The following is a 27,527-nucleotide window of genomic DNA, read 5'->3' as shown; positions in this document are numbered from 1 at the left end:
TGTGTTCTGTTACAGCTTCACAATTCATCTAAAACACCACAATACCATTTTTAGGTAAATGTGTTATTCCCCTGAGACCATTTATGGGATCAGTTACAGGCTATATAATTTTTTCAACAACTAATGTAAAAATGCTAATAGTGAAGATAGATTATAAAATAAAAAAATTATCCTTTTACGTCTAACATAAATTGTAAACTGCAAGTGAAAATAAATATTACCGTATTTTTACAATACAGATAATTTTATGGAATCTCTCTGATGATAGTTTTCAGTTTGATACATATTTGTATCTCATGCACTTTTGATTTTTAAAATTGATCTCCTCTTTCCAAGTGACCTAAAAAACACATAAAACTTCCTACTATTATTTTCAGGATAAAGAAAAACCACTAGAGGACAGAGGAACGCAGGTTATCATCCCAGCCTCTGTTTACTTTATTTTATCTAAATTTGAGAACTGAACTTGCCAAGGACATCTTATTCTCCAGATTTCTATAGTACTATCACTACTGAACCCAGTTTAAATTTTCCATGGCAGGGTATATGCACCAGGGTCACACTATTACTGTAAGAACCACCATTTTCTTTTGCTGAGTCACATTAGCCTTCATTGGCATTCCTTATATTTAAAAAACTCCTACAAATGCAAAGATATTCACTACACTCATGTTTTTTGAAGCTGAGTACCTAATCCAGGTTGGTAATCTGCCTCTCCCTCAGAGTGGCACTGGAAAGGAGGCAGGAACTTATGTGAGAAAGGCCAGTCTGGGAAGGAAGATTACAGCATTGCAGCAGCTTGGAAACCTGGTCTGCATTCTTGTGCAGGGATAATACCAAAAGGTGTTCAGACTGATTATCAATTCTTCAATAATGGTTATATCAAAATAGGGTGAAGGATCTTTCTGAAGCAAGGAATTTTACATACTCTGGAACTGTCTGCAATCCCTACATATTTTGATGGGTGTATAATGCTACTTAATTAACTAAGCTCTGCAAACAAAAGAAAAAAAAAATCCTGTTAGGAAAGGGAATCAAACATAATCTGTTTTTATTGTATAGATAATAAAACCTATAATCAACCAGTATTTTTGGATCATAGCCAGAGCAATCCTTCCCATGATATCACAGACAGATCTCTCTTCTGTGATTCATGCAATACACAAAGAAAAAAATATTAAAAACCATGAAAAAAACTTCTGGTTTTTTTCATATCAGATCTGGGGTTTTAATTCACTCAAAAGTATTCATTATTCTTAAGTTCCTTAGTGCTAATGTAACATGTTTCCCTGCTATCAAAGATTTATTTGTCAGAAAGGACAACTGGCTATAAAAAGTGCAACTCTGTTAGTTTTATCTTTAAATGTGTATTTTCATGAAAGTGATAAAACCAATAACTAAATGAATACTCCAAGTTTGCTTTCTTTAACAAGAAGTTAAAAGCTCAATGTCTGCTACGTCTTTTTACAGACAAATGCTTATTCTTGTTTAAAATATTTTAACTCCTCCACCTACCTTTTGACTTCCTGCAGATTCTGCACTGTGATGCTCTTTTAGTTTTTGTTCCTGTTCCATGATGTCTTTCAAATGTTCATTTACCTAGAGACAAAATAGTTCATTCAGTTGTCTGTTCTAAGAAACAAATAGAAATTAGAAGTTCTTCAAAAGGTCTATAAATCACAAACACAGAGCTAAAGAGATAAACCAAACATTCCAGACTACAGCCCTGAAGCAAAACCAGCAAATGTCAGTCTCAGATGCAGTCTAAGGTCACTGCTTGTCAGCTTTACATTGTACAAACTAACCTGTCCCTTATTATGCTCAGTCACATTTCATTAGCAGGGTATCCTTGTCACTTGATTTGATTATGCAGTGAAAGTAGATCACTTCAAGCAAAATTTGTTCAAACAAACAGAATACCTTTGGGTTTAAATCATGACAAAGTACACAACGAGATGACAACTTACAAAGGGCCAAAAAGAGACCCTTGAGCGAGCACTGTGGCATCTCAACACATCTCAACGACAGTGAGAGCACCTAGGATGTCACATGTAGTATATATTACAGTATTATTTTAAACTTCCCATTTATTTGGTTCACACATTTAACTTCGTTCTGCAAACTTTTCTTTTTATATTCCATGAACAGCAGGAAGGAACAGTCTGTATCAGAACAATCCTGATATACCTACATACATAAATGCACATCCTAGCCTCTCATCTCTAATCAAATCACACAGACAACAAAGAAAACCCCAGCCTGCTTTTCCAGCACTCATACCTTGTTTATCCAGTACATGACAGCATCCTCAATGTCATATGGTACCTCTGTAGCTTGGAAGAAGGTTGAATACTGCTGAGTGCATGTGATGACCTTCTCAACGCTGACCATCTCCACAGTGTAAGCCATCATGAGGGTGTCAATCATGGCCAAGTGAGCACTCTACAATGAGAAGTGTCAACACCTGATTAGTTTGCAGATCAAACAAAATCTACAGATCTTCTTATGTATTGCTTCTGAACATGGCCACATATATGGAAAGACCAAAACTATAAATGCTACAAGTTTTCTGTCTGGTTGTCAGATTTAAATGAAAAATAAATGAAAACAAACATAAAAGACTTGAGAACACAGACTAAATTGCAAATAAAGTAATTTCTGTAAAAAAATTAACACCAAATTAAAAAAAATGAAAGTGAATAGAATAAGCAAGTTTAATGATTCAAACATTACATCACTTTTTAGAGATAAAGAGATCTTTTAGTTTTGTCACCATAGCAAAAACAAACCCCCCTGTCTGATAGATGTTATTTGTGCTGGAAATAAAAGCTGAAACTGCCTGCTAAACAACCTTCAACATGATGAAAATGCTGCATTAATATGTGAAAGTTCATCTATATTTAAAGTCCTAATCCAGGAAGAAGACACGATTATACTAATCTTTAGTAAAAAATCCAACAAAAGGATAGAAAAACATCCATTTTTCTTCTAGTAAACTAGTTATGTTAGGCAGATATAAGGTAGGTGCCACAGCTATAGATACTCAAAATAATATACCTTCTGTTAAAAGAGGAGGTACATTTCTTCTGGTCTCATATATTGAAAAATGATGACAATTTCAGTCTGTAATAGTTCAAAATAAACAAACAATCCCCCCCACAACCCAACACAATAACAAGAAAAAGAGGATGACAAGCAGGATTTACATTAGATTCTTGTGGCTGAATAACAAAATGATGGTGGTTTTTAAAGGCAGTGCCGACAGCTAAACATATTTACTTCTGCTTCATGATATGGAAAACAGAAACAGCTTTCTAAGTATTAAACAAGATTTCCCATGGATCAGAACAATTTCCAAAGACAGTATTTTTAAAACATTGCCTTTAAACACAGCTCACAATGCAAATAAAGATCCCCAACACTTTTCAACACCATCACTTCAATAAACATCTCACAAGGTAGCTAGCTGCAAGAGCCATGGTAACAGCAATGAACAACATGAGTCACACAGCAATATGCTATCTAATCATCACAGTTAAAGTAGTTCATGAACATCACTTATTCCAGAAATCCCAGCAGGAAAAAGAAGAACAGATCCAGACTATGTGTTGGTCTTAGTGTTTGTATCATCAATGAAAGTGATCATGTTGACTTCAGAAACAGGCAGCAGCATGCTTTGTTTCACAAAAAAAGGCAAACTACACTTAACAGACATGCACAACACTGAAGCTGACAGCCAGCCTTCCTGGGACAATCTTACTGTCCTTGGACACTGGGTATGGCCTCTCTGCCATAGAGTCCATCTCTGCTCCCAGCAGCAGCAGCAGCACAGCTGGCAAGGAATCAGCACCTCCTCACTGCTGCCACCACTGATGGGTTCAGTCCCAATAAACTCCCTCCACCACCATTATTATGCCTTAGGAGCTTATTTATAGACCTTTATGGACAAATACTGATACAAGCTCCTAAGTGAATGAAGGAAAGTGCTGGGCAGCTGAATGTTGCCATTCAAAGTATTTAAGAAGGGAATGGGTATTGCCTGTGTGTAGCCTCACGAGGAGCCTGCACTCCAGTGTGCAGTGCAGCAGTGCTCTACAGGGATGCACGAGCTGCTCCTCTGCTGGCCAGCAATGCAGTGCAGAGGGAGGTCCAAATCAAGTATCACATGAACTTGGTGTGTGTTGTGAGGGATTGCAGAGCCTGGGACAGCCATATAATTCCATGCACTTTTGGTAGGAGTTCCCAGAGCAGATTGCAGAAAGGTGGTTTAGCACATGTAACACACAGCAAAGAAGGGAAGATTTACATCATCTCTGACATTCGGGGCCACTGCTCTAATAGTCTTTCCTTGCTACGTCTTGCCTAGTCTGAATGGCACCTGGGTTAAAACTATGTGTTATTGCTATTTTCAGAACCTCCCCGCAAAAATAAAAAGGAGACATTAAAACAGCAAGAAAATTCTGGATTTGCTTTTCAAGGGGAGGAAGAGCACAAAAATGTGTTTTCCAGCCAGACAGAATGGCCTCATAGAGAATGCTACTGCTAGGAGTGTGCTAGGAGTCATCCAGGCTGATCCAGAACTGTTCACACTGCCTGCTGCACAAGGGGATTCTTTCCACCCTTTTCTCCCTGCTTGCAGGGAGAACACTGCCTTCCATGTGAGGTCTGACAACCAAGGAAGCTCCCACAGGTGTGAAAGCAGCATCTTCTTGCCCAGCTGTTGATCCATGTGTAGTGCCCTGGCTACTACACCTGAGCTCTAAAACCAGCCTGCAAGAAAAACCACCACTGAACTCTCCTGAGGAAACTTAGTAGCCTTCACCTCCCATGCTGGATCATCAGCTTCTCTGGAAAACACCTATGAAATGGATTGACAGTGGAAAGAGAAAGCTGCTGAAGTGTTGCTAGAACTGCCAATATGCTCAATACATTATAAATACATTAGATAAAGTAAATTATTTACAGTTAATTAAATGAGTCTCATTTTCAATGCTTCTAGCAAATCATTAATGAAGTGCAAACTACTTAAACAAACAGAGGGAAGAATGACCTTAGATAATAACTTGTACTATCAAAACTAAGTGCAATAAACTTTTACCAACACTGGCTAGATTCATGTCACAACCTTTATTTTATACAAGCAATCAAATACAAGCATCTTCAAGTCTCAAAAGTGACTCCAAGTCATTTTCTTTATAATCCAGACAGGACACTCAGAACACTTTTAAAAACCAGTAAATAATAAAAAGATTAATGAGTATTGTCCTGAGAAAGAATGAATTGCCACTTCTTTTAGCTAGCAAAAATCAAACTTTTGATTTTATAAATAGTTTCTTTATGAATGAAAATATTTAAAACTAGTAGCACATACGGATTAATTCCCCTAAAAAATTGCAAGCAACCAAATAAACATAGGATAACTTATCTAAAATAGCTGCTTGTTTAGTTTGGTTTGTTTGCTGAGTTTTTTTTGAAAGGAGTTACAAAAAGAATGAGAAAACTATTTAACTGCATATACAGCCCTATTGGTTTTCTTCCACTTATTCTAGAAAGAGCAGACAAGTTGCATTCTTTTAAATCTCTTCATTCACTGTGCTCAAAAACAAAGAGTAAACTAAAAACTGCACTAAAACTAAAAATAGTGCCCTACTCTTCCAAATACAGGCTTTGTCATCATAACTGCTGAAGTTTTCTAAAAAATCATAAGTTTTAAGAAATTCTCTTGATAGTAATAAAGTTCTGATTTTTTACTTTTGCCTCTCTCACTGAACAGCATATTTTAGGTACAATTTAAAAAAATCAAGATGGAGAGTTCCCTTTACCAGTCAGGTCCCCAGTTACAAGTGAATTATGCAAGGAAGCAATATTTCATATCTGAGGGAGAAACAGAAACCACTTTGAGCTGGGCAGAAGCTGGGATCAGCCGCTCGGCAACATCTTCCTCCAGACGTGCCTGGACACAAAGCCTGAAGGAAGTGCCCAGGAGCTGCTGACGACTGGATGAAGACAGTACGTTAAATTTTGTATTTGCTCTGAGGTGGCATCATTCAGATACACAGCCTAAAAAACCCAGGCAGGATTTCATGCTGTCACATACCTCCCACATCCAGAATTGCAGCAAGGCATAAAGATGTACAATTCCAAAAAAGAAAAATAATTTTAGAGGAATAATTTAAAAAACCCCAAATGGCAACATAAAACCATTAGAGAAATATCTTTTTAAAAAGGCAAGATCAACACAGCAACAGTGAACAACACAGGAAATAATACACTTTCCCAATAAGTGTTATGCAGAAATTTGGTTTAAGCCAATTCAAAAAAACCTCTTTTTTTCATTGATTGTTTCACTACAATGGTGCAAAGTAATAAAGTCTTAAATAGAATGCAACAATATATTAAAAAATACAAAATTCTGGATTCTTAGAGATATTTCATTTTCTAAGACACAAATGTGGGCTTGTCTTTCCCAGCTACAGCCTGCAGAGAACACAAGAGTTTTAGCTTACTAATCTTAATAATCTCATGTAATTACTGGTTAGTTTCTGCCCTGTAATGTAGGTTCCACAGCTTTTTGTTCTACTGATGAAGAGTTCAATAAGAAGCTTACAGAACTGCAGAAGAAAAATTATTCTGAGCATGGCTGCTAATGCTTTCCTGTCTGCCTAACATTTGATTACAGAGCTTTCTTCGCCTCCACTGAAGAACTGAAAACAACTTCATTAAAAAGTGTACTAAGCAAAAGATGTATATGATACCATACCCATAGATACTTACGGATAAATACCACAAATTACAGACAGCTCCTACATTGCTACCTGCTATTAAGGTATTTCTTATATTCCATTAAATGATACTCAGGTCAGGAGTTCTCTTTTGAACTCCTCTTTAGGAAAAACAGACAAACCCATTTCCCACTACAGTACTTGAAGAAAAGGAAGAAAGGAAACAGAAGATATAATTGTCACCCTCATGCTAAGTAGAAAAAAATAATTAATTCATTCTTTCATGGAGAATTTTCTTGTAATAAAAGTCCCCTTAACTCACTATGCTTTGGAGAAGAGATTTGATCTTTGACAGACTAGCTTTTGTAAACAGAAACGTGTATTGCACAAGCACATATATTTCTAGCTAGATTCACTGAAGGTTTTGCCTCAACTAGATCAGGCACTTGAGCAAACAACACAAGAGACCAGCTCTCTACATTTAGCTGGGATAATTTTTCTATCTCCCTTGCATCAGTAGTTAGCATGTAACCAACTGCTTCTGCCTTCTAAAGACAGAGGTTTGGATCCAGGTACTTTTGACACTACAGTAAAAAAAAACCAGTAACTCCAAGGGTTTGATGAAAATTACTCTGATTATGAAGAATTTAGATGGAATAATCACTGTAGGACACATACCTTAGGAAAAAAGGTAACACGAGTTGCTCATATCCATGGTAAAAGAAAGAGAGTAACAGTAGGTGAATATGGGCTTAAACATACAGGAAAGGTGTGCCAAGAGCACTGTAAGGGTCTCCTTCCATACCACTCTAACCCACACCTGTGCACTTGGCTTCCTAGCAGGTCCTGTGAACAGAAGTTTGAGGAGGCTGGCTAGCTTAAGCCTCCAGGCCCCTTTCCCAGAGACCCTCCTCTAGATAATCCAAGTCTCAAACAAATCTGCTATCATAAGGAAATATCATCTAAACTCCAAGTCTCAATTAAAAATTGCAAAATTCCAGCTCAGGGAAAGTGTAGGCCAATGCTTGAATATTGCAGGGGTGAGGAAAGAATTAGTAAGTAGAGCCAATAGGTGATAACTCTATTACAAATTTCAAAGCTATTGCTTCATTTGGCCATAATCTTTACAACAAAATGAAGACAATTTTGATATTACAGAGGAGACAAGTTCTAAAATATTTCAATCAACAAAAGGGAGCAGTCTGAAGTAGTCAGTTCTGCTCTGATTATTTTTGGATGCAATTCTGCTCTAGCCTCACACAGCACTTATGCTTAGCACAATCCTAAAATAAGCCCAGCTGTCTAGTTAGTCTTGTCCTGCAAGGGAATGATCATGCTGAATTACCTCCTTGCTACACTGCCATGAAGAACAAGGGCTTGACTCTGACAGGATGCTTACTCAGCAAGAACAGGCATTACTGAGTCACATTAAGCACCTTGAGACAGGTTCTGCAATGCACAGGGAATGGTTTTTGCTTTCAGTATTTTTACAGCCTTCTCTATTTGGTAAACTTCTTAAATTTAGTAATCTATTATATTAATATATATATATAAAGACATCATTGTTGGGCTGACTATACATATCTGACACAGGAAACATAATTAATTTATATAAAAAGGATTTCTCGGATACAGATATTGGCTGTGTTAAACATTTTGATAGCACTTATACGTCTGGCCTAAGGTTTCTTCATTATGCTCATCAGGGAATTTCATAGTTTGATCTATTACCTCAATCTCAACTAAATACCTAACAGAGATTCCCAGATTTTCTGGATGACATATCCAAGTGACACTTTGACCTACTGAATTTCAATTTATTTTCTAGTTTCAGACGACCTACTTTGAATTTTTTAGATATACTTACCAATTGCAAGTTGCCAGTTCTTATTTACTCAGAGAATCAAGTGCCTTATGGTAAAAACCCCAAAGGCATTTCAGTGTCTCTATGCCAAGTACTCCAAGTTTCAGAGATAAATACTGGTAGTTAGATAGTTTAAACAAAAGTAAGAAAGTAAAACAGGATAACTGGTAAGACAGTCATACAGATTTCAACAAGTAACTAGTAAGAGCCTCAAATTTCCCAGAGGACTTTGTTTTTCCAGATAATTTCGGATTTTTCTGAATGAATATACTGTGAAATCCTGTCCAGATAAAACAACTCAAAATCTCTTACAAAAATTACTTATGTGCATTGTCTCCTTGCTCTTATGCTGGTTCAAACCAAGAAGCAGTAATATCACCTGAATTTCTTATTTTCACAGCAAGCTTCACTACTCTTTGAAGAACACAGGAGTGGGAAAAAGAAAAACAAGGCTTTGTCTTATCCGTATATAAAAAAAAGTAGTTCCCTCCTCCTGACCCACTCATACCTGCATAGAAATGACATTAAAACCACTTCTCTGGCAGCTCAGCTAACACCTGCAGAGGCAGTTATCACCAGGAAGAATCAAAGTATATTTGCCTCAGAACATCTGCTGAAGGAGCGCAGCCTCAGGAGTGCTAGAGAACTTCCACTTCCCCATGGACAAGCAGGAGCAGCGGCCAGACAAGCCCAACTTCTACGGAATCTGCAGTGAAGAACTCAGGGTTGGGTGATGCGATTGAAGTACATAAGAAGGGAAGTTCAGCAAAAAGAGGCAGAGATCCCAAAATAAAAGAAATGTGTAGGGTTAAGGTATTCGTCCATGGAGATGAGACTGGAACAGGGATGTCTTCTCCAGTGCATGAAGCCTGGCACTGAGTCTCAGCATGCTGTAAAACCCCACTGACAAAGCCTCCCTGAGCCATGGCTCAGTCTGGGGTGAGAGCAACTATTTTTGAAACTTTACAACACACACTTCTAGTTCATCTGTTTGTCAGTTAAATATTGACAGCCAGTTCTGAATGGCAGCTTTTTTAGCCCAGGTAACTGATACCACATGCTTTCTGACTTATCTGTATTTCAGTTTTGCATTTTTTTTTTTGAAAAAACTAGTTAGTTACTCACACCCTTTATCTCACAATCCTTAGAAGGCTTAAAGACTTGAATGAATGTAAAATACCCATTTGATAAAAGGCATGGAATCAATTTGATATTATAATAATAATTTACTATAAAAATCACCTAAAGTAATACAGAACATGATTATTTCACATAATTCTCAATATTTAACAAATCTGCTTTGGTTTCTGATGAACTGAATTGCAATAGTGAGCTTTTCTGCATATTATATTAATGATGCTTTAATTGTAGTGATGAATAGTACAATATACTGGTTTGTTCAATTAATCTGTTTCAAAAACCGAACTCTCAATGTCGTTATGTTTGTAAAAAAGGTAAACTACACTGCTTTTCTACATGAGATGAGATGAAGTTATCTGTGGTTCTTCCCCTCATTTCTCAAACTAAAAGAGGATCCAAGTAGGGCCAAATTATCAATGGAAATCTCCAACTGAATTCCACACAGTTCTGGGACTGGCCTTCCAGGATATGTTTTTAACTCCTACATTCTACTCAGCTTCCTCAGGAAATGTGCCTCCCAGCTGGAACTTGTGTGAGACACTTGTCACAATATAAAACTGGAAATACAGACTTAAATTCTCCAGGAAGTTATTTTAAGAATAACTTTTAGTTGTAAAAAATATATTTGGCATGTTTTGTTGCAAAAACTATCTTTGTTTCTGAGAGTTACCATTCTTCTTCATCCAAATTTGTATTTTTATAATGTATGGAGGAAATGTGTATCATTCAGCACCTTAGATACAGCAAAAAAATGTAGTATTGAAGCTAATGCCTCTGACATGTACACATCCAACACCTAAGGACAGCTTCATTCTATTACACATCAAATATCACTGTAATTTCACACAACTGCTGCTGAAGAACCTATGAAAAGCTTCTGTGGTTTTTGATAAATTATAGATGTACAAAAATCTATTTTTAGGAAAGAAACATGAGACTCTTTGTTAGGCTTAGCTTTTTTGTTGATCTAGCAAAATAATGGCTTAAGAAATCAAAACATGTATGTTCATTTCAACATGCTATCTTCAAAAGAGGAAAACCAGTCTCAATTTTTACATGAAAACTTAATTTGAAATCTTCCTGCATTTGCATATGAACAGGCTCCTGATAATTTCCCTGCTGTTTCTTTATTAATCATACAAGGGCAGAGAAATAAGGTCATCACACTCATTACTGTAATGGCAATTACATTAAGAATAGGAGTTATTTGTCCTTTTCTTCAAAAGTTTTTAGGAATACCACATTTATAGACCATAACACAGCATAGTAAGACATGACAAGGAAATTGACCCAGACAAAGATTTTCTGCTAAGATAACAGCCAAGGTCAAAAGAAATTTCCTAGTCTGCTACTTTAAATGAACACTATCAGCAGTGTTAAATAATTAAAACACACACAAAATTACACTGATCACAATAAATCTGTTTCTCTATGGCTGTTAATGTAGTAAAACCTTGCAAGTGACAAGCTGCTGATTAATAGCATTACTAAATCAGACACCTGACCAACATTTTTTCATCTACTTAGTAAAGGATTAGGACAGGCCAGCCTCAACAGTTGCTACTAAACAAGGATATGGCTCACAGTGATGTTAATAGCAGAAGTGGGAAAGGTACTTCATGGTTGTTTCAATTAACATGTTCAAAAGTATTTCCACTTGTTTGGTTGATCTGGAGTAAGCACCAAACTTTAGGACATATCTTGAGCCACTGAAGTGGAATATGGGTTCTTCAGAGAAAGACTCTTACATATGCACACACAGGTGTAAAACAATTGCTCTACTGTAAACTTTAAGATCTATTTTTTCATTGTTCAAAGCAACTGTACTAAGAAATTCACTTTATTCTTAAGAAAGAGCAATCTCTGTGCCCTCCTAAAGATCATGCTGTACCAATAATCCTTTTTAATAGCTTGCTTGGACCCAAGGATGTCCACTGCACCTACTGCAGCAGATTTTTGCAAGACATCTGGCAGTAGTCTCCATCACCTTCTAAGCTTCTGCTAAGCACAGGGTCATACCCAGGCTCTGTCTGCATCAGGAACTGCTGCAGACCAACAGGAGCAGACTGGTACCCAGAAAAGGGTTGTGCTGAGGACAAGATACCTACAAGAAGGACTGCAGTTGCCAACTATCATTCTACTTTAAAAAAATCTGGAATTCAAGCCATGTACTAATAAGGTAGTAGATTGTCTTTCTAACAGCGTTTCACAAAAATGGGAAGGTCGATGACATCATAACTAAAGCTTTTCTTGAAATTTATTTTGGTAAAGGCATGAAAAGTAGTTATTGATATGATACTATCTTCAGGAGGTACAATTTCATCAACATAACTTTCTTTTGAAAAATGAAATGGAAAATTAGCTTGCAACCTATGCACAGAAAATATTAAAATGTTTTACACAAAGAATCAAGGAGACCACTGTGATCTACAGGCTACTTCTTAGTTAACAGGCAAGCAAGGTAAAACAGTGCACATTCTCATCCTTCCTAAGCCTCTGTTTGTGAAACAGCACTTTTCAGGGCATTGAAATGAATTGGAAAATCTCCTTCCTCCACCTCTCTTTGGTAATGAAATAACTGCCAGTTTCTAAGTCTTTTTAAAGATTAAAACAATAAACCACACAATCATGTTCTCATTCCTCATGCATTTTTGGTTTATAATGCTATTATTCCAGGAGGTGTTACACAATTAGTAGCTCTTGAAACAGTGAAGTCAGCTGCATCAGTAACTTATTCACATTGTAGTAAACAACCATTTTCTTCAGCAAAATATCCCTCCCCCTATTCTCCCCAAATAAGGCAAGCTGAGTAAAAGAGCATGGTGATAAACAAAACAAAATGAAGAAACCAGGTGAAGAGAAAATCACAAGGCAAAAATGGGAAAACTGCTAACCTCATCCTTTTATTTTCCAAATATTTACTTAAGATGGCAATAACTAGATTGTATTATCTTTGCTTATAAGAATACCAATAAATACCAACAGTATCATTTGAAACCTCATGCTACAAGCATAAGATACGCCATTTCATGCTGTCCAGAAACCACACAAACCCTCCACATGATGAAATATTTCCTCTGGAAAAGCAGTGACCCCCATGCATGAACCTCACCTTGTTAATTGGAAAGAAGAGGCAAGAAGAATGGAAGGAAAGAGCTGCAAAGTATTTTATAGCTGTCCTTAAACAATGGATTCAGAGACCACCAGCTGTAAGCATGAAGTCCTATCAGCAGAACCCATAGTGCCATGCACGGATCAGTGCAGGCCCTGTGCAAGATTCAGGCAGTTTCATTGATTCTCAGCATTGTTTCATAGGGCAAAAGCATAAAAACACAGAACAAAAATTTCTGCTTGGCAGTATGGCTGTTGAACATTTGGAGAAACTGAAAACAGTTGTTTTGGTTTTTTTATGAAGTGGGAAAGAAGCTGGTATAAGTGTTGAGGAATGACATCAAACCAGTCCAAAATCCCCAGAGAGGTACTGCTGCAAGGACTTAATTGATGGGTTTTCTGAGTGGACCGAGTAAAGCAAGGTAAAAATTGTTGTTTTCCATTTTTTCTTAATTTCTGAATGCCTTATTTTGCTCTGTGTTTCACGTCTGTGGTTTGTTTGGGTTTTTTCCAAACCTCCTTCTCATTAAAATTAGAAATTGCCTGACATCTGTTCTTTCTTTTCAAGCATCCAAACTCTGAAATCCCATAATCCGTAAATGGGAAAGGACGATTACTGAGAAACTTGGCTGAACTACATGTGAGACACATTATGGGATGTTTCAGCAATCAATTTAAAATCACTGGCTTCAAGTGTGTTATTTCAGAATTGCAGGCAGTATCTGTAACTTATGTTACCTAAAATACCCAAAGGAAAATTTTATCAAACATAAAAAGCTGGCTGTCTGCATAGGCAAGTCAATCTGTAGTATTTGAAAAAAAAAAAAATCAATACTGTGATAGAATAAAATGGAATGGGCACTGTCAGAAAAGCTGGTATGCAGTTCTCTGAACTGATCTCTTCTTCACTGAAGAAGAAATATCACAGGACACATACTGGTCACAGCTAACAGGCAGGATATATTTCAGCATGCACCTGATCATCTAGACATATGACATGCCCAAATCAGTAAGCAATTTTGCCAATGAAAATTCTTACAGTACACATTATAGATATGAAAGATTGTGCAGAACTTTATATTAAACATGAAAACTTGTCAACATTTTAAAATATACTTTAAAACATAGTTTAGGTAATTTAGGGTTTGCTTAGAAATGTTAATTATTCATACTCAGACACAAAACAGTTGCTATTTTAAGATGTGTTACTTCTGAATTCTGATGTTTATTTCGAATTCTGTGTTGGATACATATTAGACACACATCAACCAAGGCAAGAGGTACTATAAATGCCCAAGAATGAACACAGGCTAGAGGAATGCCAAGCCTACAGGAGAATGTACACACGGTTTCTCCATGAACAGAGGGCTCTTTGGTATTTTAGCTTCCAGAAATAATGTGTACTCTGTGTATATAATGCAGCTACAGTGTATATATTGATTTAGTGAATTATTTTATTACCCCATGACAAGATCATCCCAGACCTGGGATACCTCATGAGTGAAGAACTAGTTCACAATCTTATAGTTATTGATGGAGAACAATCACACATGCACCTGTAATCCTCACTTTATTTAAACTTTAATTTCAGAAAGACAATTTTATATGTTCATGTTGCTGCAAAGGAAAGGGACAAATACAAAAAAATTATTAGGATAAACTGATAAGAATATTCACGTTAGTACTCATGCTTTCTGTTGTGTCTGGAACTCTTCCCATTCATCCTCCTTGCACTTGGATGCAAAACAAATACTAGCCATCAAAGAGTATATGGTGCAACACTTGCTACATCGTTTGGGTAGTTCAAAAGGCATTATCAAATCCAAAGCAAAGCAAATGTTTAATACTAGTTATCCTTACTGAACAAAAACCAAGACAAAACAAAATCAGTTTTCCACGTCCAAAGAACAAGCAGAGAGAGGTTCAACCAGAGCAGCTACTACAGACAAGGGGAACACGAACATCCCTCACACCTTTCCTTTCATTATAGCCTGTGGCTTCCTCATGCCATCCCAGGATGTGCAGTCACCCAAGAGGAAATATGCTGCCAGTCCATCCCTCAGCCAGGCATGAGCAGTAAATGGGCCGTGTGCCAGGACAGGCTGGCCAGAGCACGGAGCCCTGGGAAGCTGGGGGGCTGTTCGGACACCCATTCCCAGAGCCATGCCACAATGGCCCACACTGATCTACCAGAAAGCTACAGCTGTGAAATGGTGCAGAATAAAGGCATGGTAATAGTGATTCTCCAAATCTTTTACTTAGATACTCTTTAAAATACTTCTATCATTGATTAACATGACCTTTGCAGCAACTTTTGAATTAATCCCTAACTGACCATACTGGGATTCTTTTTACATAAACTACTGATTCTTTTCGCAATGCGAGCTTTATCAATGACTGACTATAAAAGTTATTTTGAGTGCTGTCTTCATCTTAACTCTACAGTCTAAATGTCTTATTTCCCTTCCTGTAGATCTGGCTCAGTAACTCTCACGTTTGTTTACATATACACCAATATATCCATAGGAACGAGATCCCAGAGTGGCTTTGAATATACACAGCAAATGATGTTTGCAACACACCTTAATGAGAATGAATCAGTCATTCAAACAGCATTATCCATTTGAGATATGAACAAGACAGGTTGTCACATTTAGAGACTAATGTCATGCTTTTGCCAGAGTTCCAAGACTGCAAATAAAAATGCCACTTTGGCTTTTCCTAGCTTTCCAGTATTTGGCACTGACAGTAATTTTTTTAAACTTTTTTTCATGCACAGTTAAATATATAAATAATAGCCTCAATTTTGTTTCTACAGATACTAATATAGGTATTAAAAGACTGGATTTTTAAATAGATCAGTTTTATAGAAAAATCAACCATTGCAAACACTAGCCATTTGCTTAAGAAGTCCTGTTCAGCTCTTTATATTTTATAAATATATATTATGTGAATATATACCTTTCATTCCTCTGTTGCCCTGATCCAACATTAAAACTTGCTCTTACATCCTGGTATTTCAACAAGACACCGGATGAAACAATTTAAATTCTCTTCTAATTACTGATAAGGAATGTACTGTCTAGTACTGAATTCACTTGTATTTGCAAATATAATGCTATCTACTTATGATAACATGCTGCTTGGTGAGATAAAGACAAACAATTCTTCCATATAAATAATTCATAGATACATATATAGACCTGATTTTATACTCTTCTCAACCAGCCTCCACATTTTATCCTGCATTTGATTAATTTAATAAACATTTCACTGAAAGAGTAAGGAGCCCTACCTTAAGCACTATGTACTGCACACTGACATTCACAACAGGGAAAAACAAATGGCCTACCAAGCTTTCCAATTTCACCTCAGAACCTCATTAAGCTTTCAATATATAATCATGTTCAAAATGCTTATGCAAATGCAATTAATTGCATCCTCTAAAAAGGCATCTGAAATATGTAAAAAGAGTGCAAAAACAGTTTCTGTAAATATAAGCCTACCGTAACATGCTTTTTCACAGCAGCAAGTACAGAAGTTAAATAATATAAAAAGTTCAATTAAAAGTTCAATTATTATACCCATGCTTCAGTATTTTCCTGCTCCAGTATCAACCCAGTATTTTGCTCCTAGAAATTATGACAAAAACGTAGGAGATAATGGCATGTCTACTTGCCAACAAATTAACAGTGTATTATTTTAATCTGTAAAGCACCATGTATACTGATGCTATTGCAAGAAGCAGAGGAGGAGTGGTGGGAGTTTATGGTGGGAGAAGAAAAAAAAATATCCCCATTCTGGAAGAAGATATTCCCAGCAATAAGGCTTTATCACATCAAGCCTACACACAGATCTGGAAGTCTCTGCTCTACTGGGATTGTCACAGATTGATGATGTCCTTTTGACAGAATAACAGAAGCACTTTGGGGAAACACCTCCAAGCATTTGCTGGGATTATCTTTCGGTAACAAGAAGGTGCAAAGTGGGAAGAAGTTACTCTGTATCAGTGATGCATTGTGATCTGAGAAACTGTGAGCTCCAGTCTGGAAACACTTTGCTTCTTCTCTCACCCAGCCATCACTATAAATCCCCTTGAAGATCCAGTTCCCTCCTAAACCCTCTAATCTCTCACATTTTTTCTCAGACCTACATCCTGAAGGCCTTGAACTATTCTCAGTATGTGCTGGCTCAGGAAGGAAGCTCATGAGAGTCAATAGCTATTTGGTCTGCACTTCAGCCTTCCCTTTGGCAAAGGCATGAATTTGGCTCACTCTCCTCTAGTCCAGAAGCTATGTCCAATATGCTTGTAAGAACTTGTACAAGAAAGAATTTGTAAAATAAATAACCAGCAGAAGAGAGATATAGGCCATCCCTAAGCAGAAAAAAAACCAAAACACCATTGGATTAGGATTAAATTTGCAAATTCAGATCATATTTTAAATTCTTTTCAAAGAAAAGGTACAGAAGCAATGCAAAGGCTGAAAAATCAGCAGTGTATGCCATCAGGAAAACTAAAAGGAAAAATTAGTCAGTGGTTGTACTGGAAGAATGGTAGGTGTTTTTCCAGATAAAGTAACTGCCAGGAAAAAACCACAACCCACCACTGAGAAGACTAGGACTTGGACAACACAACACAAGTGACAATATGGTCAAAAGAGAACATATTTTAGAATAATATGAAAGCAGTCTTGCCTGATTTATACTTAATTTAGTCATGAAGATGGCAGCTTACATTAGCTAAAAGTAAATATTAATCAAGAACTTCTTCATACAGGGAAAAAGTGACGCAAGTGGCAGGCAAGACATGCAGTTATACCATTAAACACAGCACCTATTCAAACCACCTATGTGCTGACAGGCTTTTGTGCTGCTGTCCAAGGTTTCAGACTTAAAAAGCCAGCTTGTAGCCCTTTTCCTTGATGCTGAGGACATTTATTGTGTTTAAGGGTGGGAAATACTGGCCTACAGAGACTCAATTCTGTTAGGAGTTAACATACTGACCTGCAAGCTGACAGTAATTGTGTATTTCCCTTTTTTAAAAGAGAATTCTAATTCAGTCTTCTAGAAAATAAATTAATTTTTGATAGTCTTTGGATTATCTGCAAGTCTGCCAATTTCATGCTTAACCTAAATCTTCATCTCAGTCTGCAGCAAACAGGGAAAGAAAAAAACACCATGTTTTTAAAACTACAAAAAGATTAAAGAGGAGTAATCTGTACACATTGAGCCATTCTTCAAATAAGTCTAAGAACACTGGGGACATTCCAAAAGATTAGAAGACACAGAACAAGGGATTTTTTTTCTTGGAGAGTCAACAGACACTACAAATAATTTTAATGCCTCAAATCCTTCTTCTGATCTCATGTAAAATAATTTTAGAGTCAACAAGAAGCTTGATTTACGTATGATAAATGAACACATGCCAATTTAAACATAAAATAACAGAACGTAAGCCAATTTCTAAATTCATGTATAAGTGAAAAGTGCAAGACTTATTTTAAGTGTAAGGCTCTATCTAATTTGATACTAATACATTCTGAATAAAGAGAATTCTTAATGCATATCTAATAATGGATACATTAAACTGATTTATAGTGCAGCCCTGAGCATAGAATCGGCAATGAATTTGTGAATTTTTCAAGAAACACCACATGAATGAGTTATCAGCTCACCATCTCTTACTATTTTTACCAGTGCATGAAAGGAAAACTCATCACTAATCAGGTTTAAAGAGAAGGCAGAATTTGTGGGAAAATGATGAATTACAGGAATAATCAGTTCCTCCTCTAAATTTGGTGGGGTAAGAAGCAAAATAAGTCTCTCAGAAGTGGAGGTCCCACCTTAGGTGAAAAAAGGCAAGCTACAATAATCAGAAAGGTACTGCCTTCTGTAATAAAGGAAAGTTTGAAGTTGTTTAAGAAAAGGAACCTAAAATAATTGACACTAGAGCCATAGATATGATAAGAGCTTAATTGTGTTAAGTCATTAGGACATTAGATCTTGTTAGAGCAAGCAAGGCTGTATCATCCTTCTCCTTGCCCCATAAGCAGTACAAGGCTGTAATACCAAGGTACATGTAGCCTGTTACATAAGTTCTCAGTTTCCCAATGCTCTGGGAAAACCAGAGAAAAGAAACTTGGTGCTTAGAGGTATTTGAGTATTTTTGCTGCTGTTGTTGAAAGTACATAGTACGTAAGGAGGACTGGCTTTTTTTCCCCCAAAGCTTTGACCTGGAAAAATAATAACTTTCATACATATGCATCACATTTTTGAATCAGGATTTACTCCTCCCCAGCAGTTCTTTGGTAGCACATATACATACCTCTTTATCAACTTCAGTACTACCATGCTATTTTATTTCCCAGCTGCGTAAGTTAAGTGCTCTTTCTATTTCTTCCTGTTGCTAAGAGCAGCTAAAAGCAGGAGCTGGAGTACGTTCATCCTTTGCAGGTATTATAAGATATCTTATAAGATAAATTTTACCATAAAGAATTTATCAACACAGAAGTTATGAGACTTCCCTGACAAAATGATATACTGAACTACATTAATTTGTAATCTCTCTATAGGCAGTCACAACATTATTTTTAACCTCACATAGACACACCTGTGTTTACCACGAACTTCTAAGAACCATTAGATGGTTTGGTTTTGCTTCTGGAAGCAGGGAAGTTAAGAACAGGGGTAAGGAAAAGAAACAAACAAAAAAGCAGAATGTTCATAATTGTGAAGTGAATTTTCTTTCCATCAACCTTTTGTCCATTTCATTATTTCCCTTGTTTGTATTAGGATGTAACCTGGCAGAGTCCTGTAATTCACTCTAACCTTTTTTTTTTTTTTTTTCAGTCCATGCTTCAAAGTGTCTTGGCAAAATAATGTACCAGAAACATACCAGTGGGAATTACACAATTCTTTCTGTGTAATAGACTAGGAAGCTTTTACAAATGTTTATTACCTCACAGAGTACCCTTAAAAAGGGAAATCAAGTGCAGACTATCTTCCACCAAAGCCTGTTTCAGCAGTATATGGTATAATCAGTTCAAAATTAATCTTAATATGACAGCAAACAGCGTCAGAAAAAAAGTCTGTATTAACCTTTTGCACCAGAGTAGTGTACACAAGTGAATCACTGGTCAGCAGGCACAATCTGAGGTTAGAGATTGTCACCAGCTGAACAGGAGCGTGCAATGAATGTCACTGCAGGAGAGGCAGCTGACACACACACAGGTCACCTGTAGGCTCTCACTCACAAAAACACCCCACAAGCCGTGTGCCCTACAAGCCTTGACAAGTTCAGATGGAATCCTGGGCCCAGTTTCCAGCACAACCTGTCAAGAAAGACAGCCACCAAACGGATGGCGTTTGGAATGAAGAAAAGGTTTGGGAAACAGAGCGCCTGAGAGACACCACACATAAAAGAGCTGCTACTAAAAGGAAGAGAATAAACTGCTCATGTTCACATAGGCACAGCAGAAATTAAGGAGTTGATACTACATAATAGATTTTAGAAAGTCTCCTTTTCCTCAGATTTCTCTCTGATGGTAGGGCTCTTCTTACAGCTGATATAGCAAAATAAAGACCCTTTACCCCAGAAGTGAATTTATCATTTGCAGGCCAGCATCAGTAAAAAGAGGGTGAGGTGGTACAACTTCTGTAACTACACCTTTGAATAAATGCTGTTGACAAACATGGAGAAAATGCCATCTATCTTTCAACAGCACTTAATTGGCACCTACTGCAGTAGTTTTGTTGCCTAAATACCACGTACTGCAACTTACTTCAATATATGAGTATCCTTTAATAATGTAACAGATACATTGGTTTCTTATTTAAGAAACATGTTACTCTATAATGAGATTTCATGTTATACACTATATATATTTAAAAATTGCATCATGTAAAATTAATCTGATGACCCATTACATGCTTACCTGATATCTACATATTCTCTCTGCTTTTCTTGTAATTTTCTTCTTTTAAAGGCCATAATATTTTCAACTGGCCATTCCTTTATGAAACAGTTAAAAGAATTTTAATACACACTTCACATTGTATATATTTATGTCATAAATACCAACTGCTGTGTCTTCTAAATTGTATTCCAAACACCCAGCTTAGATCTTATAAAAGATCTTATAAAAGCTCTTGCCATTTCAGCTTCAGAGGGATGTCATCAGTCTTGACAGCTGACTGATTTGGATCTCTGGCTACTGCTAGATGATTATATAAATTGTGCTAAAGACAACTTTTTCCATTATTCTAAAATCATATAGCTGCAGGATTTCTAACATACACTTTACTGATTTTTCCATTGGTCTTAGATTCATGGTTTGGGAAGGCAAAAAAATATACTGGGAGACATCCTTCTTCATGACCTTCTGAGGTTATGAGTTCAAACTTCGAATGAAATGAAGAAGATCAGAAAACTGAACATATCTACATTTATACTAGATAGTCAGTTTCCTAAATCCTAGTTATCAGATCATCTTTTAATGTAAAGCTTGTTTTATTTACATAGGACAAATTTTACTGGATTTTGCTTTGGCTGATTAGGAGATGCATGTCTGCAAGGTAATATAATTTTTTACTAGTTCAAATAAACCTACCAGTTCCTATAAACAACAGACATACATTGTTATTTACAGAATTTCCCTAACTGTCACACAAGAAGAATAGATATACTGTGGAGACCTTAAGATATATTGCTCATTCAATCTCAGGAAAAAAAACCTCATAATGTTAAATTCCAAAGAGTTTGTAAGAACAAAGATTTTGTTACGATACATCTACTGTGATGACAGAGTGTGTTCTCTGCTGATAAAGTCAGGCAGATTGCCAGGATTATGTGTGCAGATTAACAAATGCAGATTCAAAATGTTCTTTTGTACTAGACTGGAGCAGCTGCTGCATTTTGGGGAGTACAAACTGTATTCCTTCAACAGTCAGTGTGGTTTTGTCCCCTTGTTGCTGTGTGTATGTACTACACAGAGCTGGTAGTGAAGCTCTCCTTATGTTTACATGACAGACCCACACCTCCTGCTAAAAGCTGCTCACTATTTTCCATAATAGGAAGAAAGCAGTGCTCTTCAACTGCTTGCTACAACCATGCAAGATTTTTAGCTTTGTGCTAGCCAGTACAAGGGTATTAAGAAAGATTTCTCTTCCTTACCATGATTCAAACAAACTAAGAAATTCCTTCTAGGTAGTCTGTAAAACAAGATACAGATACATCTTTTCCTAATAGCTCAATCAGTGTGCTCCAAAATATACTAAACACAGTAGAAGTAAGACCATTCCTAAACATTTATTTAAATAAACCTTTTCACATATTTAAAGATACAAAGAAAGTTCACAGCAGCAAACCAACAGCCAAAAGCTGAATCACACTACATAACAGTGCTATTGAAATAGGAAGAAAATGTTCTTAGACTGTGTTTAACAAAATAGTCCTTCTTTCAAGGTTAATGAAAATACTTCCTGACCTTTTTAGCAAGCATTTTATACATGGTATCTGGAATTCTTTATGGGATTAATTAATGAGATATTTCTTTCATAATTTTTTCTTCCTTTTAACTGGTTTTCTTTTTGTGCTTCAGGAGTGGATTTTGGTCTGTTCTCAGGTGGTTGTTTTGGGTTTTTTAAATTAAATCACCACCATCACCCCTTTTTCTCCATATCTCCCTCTCCCACTGGTTAAAAAAGCACCACAATATGGAATAATAACTAAGAGCACAATCAGAAGCTCTTTGATTCAAAACTTTTGTTTGTTCCAGGCAGAAGAACACCAACTATTTTGCAAGGAAGTGAATAAGATAGACAACAGACAATAATAATGCATTGCATTATTTTCTCATGAGAAGCATGAGACTTGACTTTAGGACATACTACCTTCTCTTGTGGTTCATTTAATTTCCTGTCATTATTCCAAAAGCAGCAGTTTGATTTAGTAGATCATGTATCTCGTTTGGAAGACACATTGCAATATTCTCTCCTCATTTTAGTAACAGATTAAATGTAGTTACTACAATTTTACATTACACTAAGCATGAGAAAATGTGCTGCTATTTCTAAATATTTCCTACCATGTTCAACTGGCAAAGGCCAGTGTAAGGGCAGCTCTGTAAACATCTGTATCCATCAGGGATTTTATGGTGGTTCTGAGTTTATTCAATAGCTCTGCACAACTAAAATCAACCCTAAAAGAATTGTTAAAAGAACAACCAGATTTAGTTACCTTCTAGGCAAGAATTCTTAGTAATACAAGTTTGAAATGACACCTAGGGTGCTGGAACCCTAAGACCAAAACACTATACATAGACATTTTGTACTGAAATCAAGTGGATTAAAAAAACCCTCAAAAACCAACAACTAAAATTAAAGCTAGAGAAATCATAGAAAGCCTTAGGGTTTTTAGCATTAGAGTTGCTGGAAAGGTCCAGGAAATCATCCCTCATTTGTATTCTTCATAGACACAGCTTTGGTATCAGTAGCTTTGCTGCCTTCCACACCAGTTGCCACACTTGGTGCACAAGCTGAGCAGACAGCATTCCATGAAAACCCAAAGGATATTGCAGAGGCCTTTGTGGTTATCTCAGTCTTCCACAAATTTCTGATACAGATATATAAACCCTACTATAACTCACACTGATAATCTGCATGCTTTGCACTCACTAAATTCTAGACAAACAAACTGCAGAAAACATCCCACTGCTTCTATTTACATGGCACAGAAAAAAAGCATTTTCTACATACAAGAAAAACATAATTAAATAGAAGCAGCAAGCAAAACAAAATACTCAGGCTATGAGTCAACAAAAATTGCTTGAAAATAAACTAATAGGACATTAAGTTCTCAGTTAAAATGCTAAGTGCAGAATGAGCTCTGTGGAGAGGCATGAACTGTGGCCCAGGCATGAACTGGCACCCTGTGTGTGAGGGAGCCTGGTACAACATTACTGTGCCAAACAGGTGTTAGTGCAGTTCTGACTGAAATGGGATATTTAACACTGTAAATCCAGCAAAAATTCTGGATCCCTATTTTCAAACAAACAAGAACCTTATGAGGAATGCATGTGAAGAGATGAGACTAGAAATGGAACAAAAAATATGGAACCTCTAAAGATTACATTTTCCCAGCCCAAACCCACAGCAGACTGGTTCTACACAGCACATCAGACTCACTGAAATCAGGTTCTTCTTCACCACTACATTTGCTTATTATTTTAATCTTATGTGAAACATATGACTATCAAAGATGATTGTATATCACAAGGCAATTAGAATCTGGTGCTTTAACTAACAAATTATGGTATCTATGGGCTCAAGTAAAGTAACTGCAAATTCTTTTTATGTGTCTTCATCTAATAACTAATTTACAATAACACGGAATGAAACTTGTTGCATCACGCCTAAAACTAGAAAAAAAAATTCTTCAGGGCAGAAACCACATCTTAATTCTTTGTTCTGTGAAGTGCTTAGTACACATTGTACTGCTTTCCAAACCAGAGTTAAAGGAGCTGTACAGTCTGGAAGTGCAGAGACTGCAGCATGTAGCTGCAAGTAACTGGGTGAGCTGGTGCAGCCCTTCCTCAAGGAGAAACACACTGCTGATGAAAGGCACTGTCATTTCCAATGAATGCAGTCTGCCAGGGAGACCAAAAGTCTGGATTGCAGGATGAGTTAACTACTTATTGTCTGTTATCTCATCCAGAAGGAGAGACAGGTTCTGGCTGTGGGTATATACACACCTAGCACTATCAATGCCCCAGTCTTCCTGCCTTCCACAGGAGTTTCACTGCCTGTGATTAACATCGCAATCAGTTCTGCACAACAGAAAAGCAAAACTGGTGCTAAGGCCACTCACCTCTGCTCCCTCCACAGGGGATTCACTTCAGTTAGCTCTGTTCCAGTCCCAGAAAATGAGTACCCCTTGGCAAATATGATCCCAGAGCCTAACTTTCAGATTATGTGCTCAAAAAAAACTGCATTTATGCTCCCTGAGATGGCCTTTACTACAAACCATGAGAGCAGTAACTGGAAGAAATACAAGTGTTTGCCTCAAACATGCACTCCTGATGACTACTAACTAGCTAATACAGGCACACCTAATTATACCTCATTTATAGTCCAGATTCACAAACTGCTACAGAGAAATTACTGCCAGACTTACTCACAATAGACATCTCAAGGAAGAAGGCAATTTGCAGCTAAATGGATATGCAACTTACATGACAGCACACTACTTTTTATTTAAACCCCATACACACAAATAATGTCTCTGAATTAGGAAAGTGGCAATTTTTATTCCTACCAGCTATTGTGGATTTATTGCTGGGATTTTGCAGGACCTTCTTTCCCTGTCCATCTTGGCTGAAAATTGTAGAATTTTTTAAAGGATTTAGGTGTTACTTGATTAATGATAGTAATTACACATGGGTGTAAGTTCAAAGTAGCTGCTCAGCTGGTCGACTTTCTTGCAACACCATTATTCTGAACTGAGAGTTCAACTTTTAACAAAAGTCATGCTTTTTGATCATATTAGGCTTAGCATGGCTTTTATACTTTCCCACACTAAAAATAAATCAAAATAAAAAATTTATATATCATATTTTCTTGGTTATAGTATTTATACACAGGGCATTCACTAACCCTTTTCTAGTCACTAAATTTTAAGAACTAAATATCTTCAAATGCCTTGCAAGTTAATAACTATTTTTTCTAGGCAGCTGAGGTGTTCTATCAATATACAATAATAAGCTTAGACAAATAGGTTTTTCTGGTGCAAATCTGGTAGAAGTCTGTAGCATTACTGTATCTCTAACAACACTGGTTTTAAATAAGTATTCAAGGCTTGACATTAAAACTCCAACATTATAACTTGACATTATAGCATTATATTATAACTCCTCAAGTTAGGAATTGACATAGTTTTGGCCCTGTCACATTAGGGACAGAAGTCCACTGCTGGGTTAGTTATGCAACTTCAGTTTCCCTGCACAGTGAAATGAGATGCTGATTTTTTTATTCCTTCCCCCACATGGCAAAAGTGCATTGCAGGGACTTGAGGGAAGGCAGACATTTCTTAATTCCTCTCTGAATCTGTTTATTCTTCCCTGCACTTGAAGCAAATTGAAAGAGACCATATGAATACCAAGTGACCAGCCTGATTAAATATCAGAATTCTTATAAAATCATTTGGCATGGAAAATAAATTATTCAGTTAATATAAAATTCTTGTCATAATGTAGAAATTTGTTTAAAAGTCTCCTCTGACTTATCCTGTAAGAACAGATATATATGTTTTTAAAACGAAGAGATCCAATGCTCATATGAGAAAAAAATATGGAAAAATTAAAATTGCCTTCCTCTTGTATGTATCTGACATTTGAAGGTTTAAGTCAGTTTGGGTTACGAAGGAAATACAAAATTAAAAAAAAAAAACAGCATAGAAAAACAAAGTTAAGTTTGACTTGAACAGTGATCTATGCATATTATAGCTGAAAGCATTAGAAAACTATTGCATCATTATCAGAACCATGCTGAATTCTTCACTATTTCTGATTTCTATAACAGGTCAAAATCTCACATTTCCATATGGGGGTGCCTGCTGAAGACAGATTTGTTTTTTGTAATGCAATTTGAACTTGCCAACTGACATAAATATCTTTGTAAATTTTTTTACAACTTAGCTTCCATAACCTTTTTAAGCATCAGATAATTCCTTTTGTACAGAAGTATAGTTTCCAGGAGAAAAATAGTGTGGTTCTTGGTTCAACACTTTTAATTCCAAGCTCTAGACTATTTCTGCACTGTTTGAAGTCTAGCAGAGCAGAGCTGAGACCATATATATTTAGACCAGAGGAGAAATAACATGCTGTTTGGTTCTTTTGCTCCTCCACCAAAATTAAAAACAGGATGATCCTATCAAATGCAGAGTTAACTAAAATAAACATAGAATTAAGTTTTAGTATCTTGAAATACATGGAGAACAGAAATTGAGATACCACTGAATAACCTAGCTTTTGGTTTCACCAGAAATGAAATAGGAGATGGGAACAAACCAAACATGAGAAAGAGTAAAAGAATTAATCAGACCACACAGGGGAGGCTTAATAGAAGCCTTTGCTGCCATGGGTTAATTTCACAAGTGCCTCCTTCCCACCCCATTCCACCAGGGCAAACTGATTTGTATACATACATACACCTATGTGTGTACACATACAGAGAAACACACAATACAGCATTTGCAGCCTCTCAAATTAGACACTAATGCAGTCTAGTCAGTCATGACTGACAAGCAAAGTGCCATCTATCCTGACCCCAGAAGAAAGCAGCACATCCATTTGCTAGAGTTTTCACACTTAAATACATAAGGTGCTTCTGTGAAAAGTTCCACCTAAGAGAGAGAGAAGACCAAAATGCCTGCTTCACTAGTCACATGTGAACTAAGTCAACAATCAATCCCCACAGGTGTCAGTGTGCAAACATCCAATCCAAGGAATTCCAAGCCTGTTGTCCACAGCTACACATTATAATTCACATGTAAAATTAAAACATTCCATACTCAAATCTCCCTCTGTAGTTCCATTTTGTATTATAACTCGCCCCTTTTCAGCTAGAGAAAGTACAGTACATCTGAGAAGGTAACAAGAAATATCCATTAACAAAGTCAACATCTTTCCACTATT

General features: G+C 36.6%; 1 protein-coding gene across 4 annotated transcripts in view; it reads right to left on the bottom strand.

The window, feature by feature from the left end:
* CAMSAP2 (calmodulin regulated spectrin associated protein family member 2) overlaps nt 1–27,527 on the bottom strand; it is a 79,592-nt gene that overhangs the window by 36,916 nt on the left and 15,149 nt on the right. For all 4 annotated transcript variants that reach the window (XM_023932003.2, XM_023932004.2, XM_023932001.2 and 1 more), the window contains exons 3-4: nt 2,281–2,442; nt 1,516–1,599 (exon numbers count right to left, since the gene is read on the bottom strand). In XM_023932003.2, coding sequence (XP_023787771.2) covers nt 1,516–1,599; nt 2,281–2,442 — 246 coding nt within the window. The remainder of the gene's footprint in view (nt 1–1,515; nt 1,600–2,280; nt 2,443–27,527) is intronic.

This window comes from Cyanistes caeruleus, chromosome 9 (genome assembly GCF_971803275.1).
Source record: "Cyanistes caeruleus chromosome 9, bCyaCae1.hap1.1, whole genome shotgun sequence".
Taxonomy (NCBI): domain Eukaryota; kingdom Metazoa; phylum Chordata; class Aves; order Passeriformes; family Paridae; genus Cyanistes; species Cyanistes caeruleus.
The sequence above is the reverse complement of the archived record's forward strand: the minus strand, read 5'-3'. Positions and strand labels throughout refer to the sequence as shown.